A 5,770-nucleotide genomic window follows, 5' to 3' on the forward strand; every position below is an offset into this window, starting at 1 on the left:
CGAAAACTGCGAAAACTGGCATCATTGTTGGAATAGTTTTAGGTTTGGTTGTTATTATTTGTCTTGGTGGTCTACTGTTCTTCTGGCGCAAGAGCTACAAGCGTGATGTTTACGTAGATGTTGCAGGTTCGTGTTCTGTTTATACTCTTTGCAATTTTTTTTTGTTAAGCTTTTCCTACATTTTGGTCGACTAGGGCAAGATTCAGTTAAATCTCGATAATCTACTGATTATACCTTCTAGTACTGCTTTCATTGTGAAACCATGTTGAAATAATGCTATATAATATATATTATGTTAATTTTCATACAAGGATGTTTTCAACATAGAAAAGAAGAACAAAGAGGAAAAGTTATCTTTTAAGAGATGAAAAATTTAAATAGAAAGAAAAAGAGAATTCAGGAAACTGGAAGCTTTTAATGTAGAGTGTAATGACAATATGAAATTAATTAATGTAAATTACCTATCTCCCTTGCTTGTTCAGGTGAAGTTGATGGGCGAATTGCATTTGGTCAGCTGAAAAGATTTGCTTGGAGAGAACTGCAAATAGCTACAGACAACTTTAGTGAGAGAAATGTTTTAGGACAGGGAGGCTTTGGGAAGGTTTATAAAGGTGTTCTACCCGATGGCACAAAAATTGCTGTTAAAAGGTTAACCGATTATGAAAGTCCCGGTGGAGATGCTGCTTTCCAGCGTGAAGTTGAGATGATAAGTGTAGCTGTCCATAGGAACTTGTTACGGCTGATTGGGTTCTGTACGACTCCAACGGAGCGCCTATTAGTCTATCCCTTCATGCAGAACCTAAGTGTTGCCTATCGTCTTCGAGGTATTTAACCATCAACTTATATGGCACATGAGCAGTCCTGCTAGTTATAAATCAAATTGGCTTTGCGAGAGTAATATTTTTATTTATTTTTATAACTGTGATCGCACAGGTTCTTCGTATAGTTGAAGAGTTGCCTCCATTTTGCATCCTTATTTTGTTTCATTCCTATAGCTATTTAACATTCCAGAGTATAATTATCATCATCATAACAGAGGCTTAGGGAAATAAAACACGAAAGAGAAAGATGAAGTTGATCTATATAATCAATAGAACTGTCATAATGTAGGCTTACCCAATTTCAAATGTCCACTAGTTAGCATAAAAAATTCTGTATCCTGCTCCGCCAAATTTAAATTTATATTGATAACATAGAACTGTATATTGTTGTTTATGCTGGCTCTAAAACTTGGGTCATTTTTTTATGAAGAACTTAAACCTGGGGAGGCTGTTTTGGATTGGCCTACGAGAAAAAAAGTGGCTCTGGGAACAGCCCGAGGCCTAGAATATCTTCATGAGCAATGCAATCCTAAGATTATCCATCGGGATGTGAAGGCAGCTAATGTATTACTGGATGGAGACTTCGAGGCAGTTGTAGGAGACTTCGGTTTAGCAAAGTTAGTTGACGTTCGAAGGACTAATGTGACAACTCAAGTTCGTGGGACCATGGGCCACATAGCTCCTGAATACTTGTCCACTGGAAAATCTTCAGAAAAGACTGATGTCTTCGGATATGGAATAATGCTTCTAGAGCTTGTTACAGGTCAACGCGCAATTGACTTTTCACGTTTGGAAGAGGAAGACGATGTGCTGTTGCTTGACCATGTAAGACAACCTCCTTTTATCCTAACCTTTTTGTCTGCTCCCCATGTGTGTCTGGTTGTTTTTTAAATGTAGGAACATGCTCTAAACTTGCTTCGATGCCTTGATGACTTCCGGTTTGGCATTTTATTTTATCAATACACATTGTGAGTATGATTGTATATGGTAAATTACAGTGATCTCCAAGTTAAGTGATATTAGACTCAGCACCCGTTTATCTATCATATTTACACCTACCACTCTCAATCTTATGCTTGTAGTGGAGATCAGTTTCATATTACAAAAATTAGGAATAAAAGGGTATTAAGTATGGTATTTTTAAACCTCGGGGAAGTTGGTGTTTGCTTTTGTCCATAACTTATTGTTTAAAGTGTACGTTTTGCTTTTAAACGCCCTTACCTTGATCGACTAATGCTAGGGAACCAATTTTTTTCAGCCAACATTAGCCAATTTTTTTAAGATTATTTTGTTTATCTTAAATTCTAAACCCTATATCAAATCCTATTATAAATCCTAAATGTTAATCCTCCAAAAAATGAAAATTTTTATAATTAAAAAAAGAAAAGTTGGCTAATATTACTAACTCAAAGTTGGTTCCTTATACTCTCACCTTGATCATATTGATAATTGATAATGAATGGTGAATGGTGAACTAATAATAAGAGACGTGGAGCTTGTGCAATTCAGTTTGTGCTTTTTGGTTACTGTTTTTGCCATATTTGTGATGTTGAAGGTTAAGAAACTTGAACGGGAGAAAAGACTAGATGCTATTGTTGATCGCAATCTGAAACAAAATTACAAAATAGAAGAAGTTGAAATGATTGTTCAAGTTGCATTACTCTGCACACAAGCATCACCAGAGGACCGACCAGCAATGTCGGAGGTCGTGAGAATGTTGGACGGAGAAGGACTGGCCGAAAGGTGGGAGGAATGGCAACACGTAGAGGTCAACCGGAGGCAGGATTACGAGAGACTGCAAAGAAGATTGGGGTGGGGAGAAGATTCAATAAATAACCAAGATGCCATTGAGTTGTCTGGTGGAAGATGATACGATCAATGAGGTCATCAGTGTCTTTGTAGAACAAAAAATTTCTGTTATTAGAGTATCCAAATTACAATCACACGTCATAAAATGTTGACAGCTGTGGTTGAAAAACATGAGCCAAACCCAAAAAATTTGGGGGCCAAACAATGTAGTCTGTTTTAGTGAATTACAGAAATTCTTCCATGTAATTCCTTAAAGTAGTACATGTGCATAGAGCAAACCCTTGTGAGAATGCATGAGACTTTTCAACCAAAGCTATGAACATGACATTTTGGATCTTTCTTTTCCTTTTCTAAGCCGTGATTACAGGTTTTGCAGTCTGTTTAAATAATGCATGGATGTGTGAAACTGAGCAGGTACTCCTCAATAGCTCTAAAACCCAGTTTTAGGAAACCGAGAAATCGAGGCTCCGTTTGTTTCTGAATTTTCAGTTACAAGAATTCTATGTTGTCCTATGGTAATCATTAAGGCACAAGATAAAGTTTTAACGTAGATAATCAAAGTGTACATCATAACCTTTAAATTTCTCTTCATAAGGCTAGAAGCAACCGTTAAGATAACCCTTAAATTTCTCTTCATAAGGTTAGAAACAACCGTTAAGACAGTGGCGGAGCTTAGTTCAGACAAGGGGGCCATGACCCCCTAAATTTTTTATAAAAAATTTAGTAGTATTTTTTCAAAAGATAAAAAATAGTTTAATTGACTTAAATACTTTATTATGACTTAAAGTATCTAATAAATTCAATAAATAACACTCTCTCTATCTTTAGATTCAAATATAAAAAATTAGATATTTTTATTTATTTAATTTAATATTATTTTATATTTTACTATTTATTTAATTTAATTTTTTATATGATAAAAAATAATAGAATATTCAATAAGTATTAATATTATTGTATTTGTATAAATTGATAAAAAAATTCAATAAATATTATAAATTTTAATATTTGTTCTTCTAACTTTTTCTTTATATATTTTACAAAATATATATTTAAATTTTTATATAAAATAATAATGAAAAATCAAAGAATTGATACATTTTTTAAAAGGAAGGCTAATATTTAAGAAGGAGAACATATAATTTTTACAATATCAATACCTATAGATAGTTCTTATACTTTAATGAATCACGAAAAAAGTGAGATACAACCTTCAAAAGTTCAAATAGTTACATCTGATGAGTTTGACCTTAATTTTTTAGAACGAGACCCTGAAAAATGGCTTTAAATTTGGCAATATCACCTAAACCAGAGAGATGAGATTAGACGAGCTTATCTTAAATGGGTCCATATCAAAAGTATTTTGAGAATTATCTTCTATGTGGCCCCCCCAAAATTTTGTTTCAAGTTCCGCCACTGCCCACACCTAAAGTTAAATAACTTAGTTAGCAAAATATGTTGTCATCTCCACTTCAGAAAACCAAGTCCATGCTTTGACAAAAACCAACCTTAATGGTCTTATCATCACCACAAGTTATCACACATAGTTGTTTATTTGGATGGGAAAATGCTAAGTCATTTACTCCACCAACATGAGCATCAATCTACAAAAAGAGATTCAAAAGTAAGCATTGCAAATGGTTATAAGTAAAATATAATGTAAGAAGATAGAATTATCCAATGTGTATGCATGCAAATGTTTGTGTCTACCTCCAGGTGCTGCCGTACTTCATCGCCACCATGATAAGAGTATATCTGAACAATGTGCCTTGAGTAAGCAACTCCTGTTTGTTGAACAAAGTCATATTAATGATTGGTTGCGTTGACTTCAGAAAGTATACATTAGAGAATATCATAAACGAATAATTTAAAAACTTTCAACTTACCGAATAAAGCACCATCTGGACTCCAAATCACACGGTTGACAGAAACACCTGGATCTTTGACAAGAGCAGCCTGAATTGCACATATATAGCTTTATTTCAGTAACTATAAGTTACAAGTAGCCGGGCTTGGTATAAAAATGCATGTATAAAGGAGAAAAGGGGAACCTGAAATGGCATTGAACAGGCACTAAGATCCCAAACTTTGAAATTCCTCAAGACCAACCGCTCCCTAGAACCCACTTCCCACAAAGCAATGTCCCCAACATTTGTACCAACTGATACATTGCATGAAAAGAAGGAAGAACTTATGTTTAGCTGAGAACAATAACATCAAATACACACAATTAACTCAAGTGAAAAACACTATTGAAAGGTCTTAGAAAGGCAGCAGACCAAGAAGTATAGTCTGTTGAACTGGATAGAAGTCCATGCTCATAGGAGATGAATCTTGGTTAAGAGTCCGCATAATAGTCTTTGGCAAGTCATATGGTGCATTAAAAGCCTGGCCATGACCATGACCTGGGAACGTGGCTGACAACACATTGACAGGAAGATTTACCTGCACAACATGATGAAAAGTTGATACCAGAAATGTGAGTTGTAAAAATTTGTATAGATAAGAATTACAAGACCACTAGTGATTTTTTTCCCTAAGTGTTATCAGATTACCTCATCCGACATTCCCATTGGTCTTGTTCTCTTAGAGACATGATCTGAATCTCCAGATGGGTAGTCAACAGAAGGATTAGTCGGAGGGGTCCTAGGGTGCTTCAAAGCAGCTTAAACAAGACAATGAAACTTGTCAGAAGTAAGAGATTGAATTTAGAACCATAGCCAATTAGATGTTAAAACCACTACAAACTCGAGAATAGCAGGCCGCAAGAAAATGTATTACCAGGGATTGATGGTGCACCAAGACCTATAGCAGTACCAAGACCTATAGTGGCTCCTCCAGAAACTGCAGCATGTGCTACAGTGGTAGGATTTGACATCCAACCAGCCAGGGGTGTTGGCACAGGTGCTGGAGTAGGTTGAAAAGGCTATACACATTAACCACAGAATAGTCCAGCACCAAAATAAGAACCAAAAGATAACAATATGTAATGCCTACGAAACCAAATCAGTAAAGTAGCCCACCCCATGTGCACCAAGAGGAGGAAACCCTCCAGCCTTTGGCAAGGATCCTAGTAGTGGATTATTAGCAGGAGATGGAGCTCTTGCACCGTTGGGTTGTCCACATGAGTGATCCACAAA

At 35.6% G+C, this 5,770-nt stretch overlaps 2 protein-coding genes across 2 annotated transcripts in view; one reads left to right on the plus strand and one right to left on the minus strand.

Annotated features, from left to right (window-relative positions):
- The window catches only part of LOC107623171 (probable LRR receptor-like serine/threonine-protein kinase At5g10290), a 6,341-nt gene extending 3,371 nt beyond the window's left edge, over positions 1-2,970 (plus strand). Inside the window, exons 10-13 of the mRNA XM_016325339.2 lie at positions 1-126; positions 483-824; positions 1,252-1,646; positions 2,377-2,970. Coding sequence (XP_016180825.1) covers positions 1-126; positions 483-824; positions 1,252-1,646; positions 2,377-2,691 — 1,178 coding nt within the window. The 3' untranslated portion in view covers positions 2,692-2,970. The remainder of the gene's footprint in view (positions 127-482; positions 825-1,251; positions 1,647-2,376) is intronic.
- LOC107620275 (topless-related protein 1) lies at positions 4,088-5,764 on the minus strand. Its single transcript, XM_021113984.1, has 8 exons — positions 5,654-5,764; positions 5,412-5,556; positions 5,186-5,295; positions 4,910-5,075; positions 4,682-4,791; positions 4,517-4,586; positions 4,341-4,414; positions 4,088-4,234 (listed from the first exon to the last, which is right to left on the minus strand). Exons 2-8 carry the CDS (start codon positions 5,506-5,508, stop codon positions 4,103-4,105), a joined length of 759 nt encoding a protein of 252 aa, XP_020969643.1. The 5' UTR covers positions 5,509-5,556; positions 5,654-5,764; the 3' UTR covers positions 4,088-4,102.

The sequence above is a fragment of the Arachis ipaensis genome, chromosome B10 (assembly GCF_000816755.2).
Source record: "Arachis ipaensis cultivar K30076 chromosome B10, Araip1.1, whole genome shotgun sequence".
Taxonomy (NCBI): domain Eukaryota; kingdom Viridiplantae; phylum Streptophyta; class Magnoliopsida; order Fabales; family Fabaceae; genus Arachis; species Arachis ipaensis.

Coding starts and splice junctions, on each gene's coding strand:
- LOC107620275 (XM_021113984.1), bottom strand. CDS start 5,508: ATGTCAAATCCTACCACTGTAGCACATGCTGCAGTTTCTGGAGGAGCC. Junction 5,296..5,411: donor TGGTGCACCATCAATCCCTG/GTAATACATTTT, acceptor GTCTTGTTTAAG/CTGCTTTGAAGCACCCTAGG. Junction 5,076..5,185: donor CAATGGGAATGTCGGATGAG/GTAATCTGATAA, acceptor CATGTTGTGCAG/GTAAATCTTCCTGTCAATGT.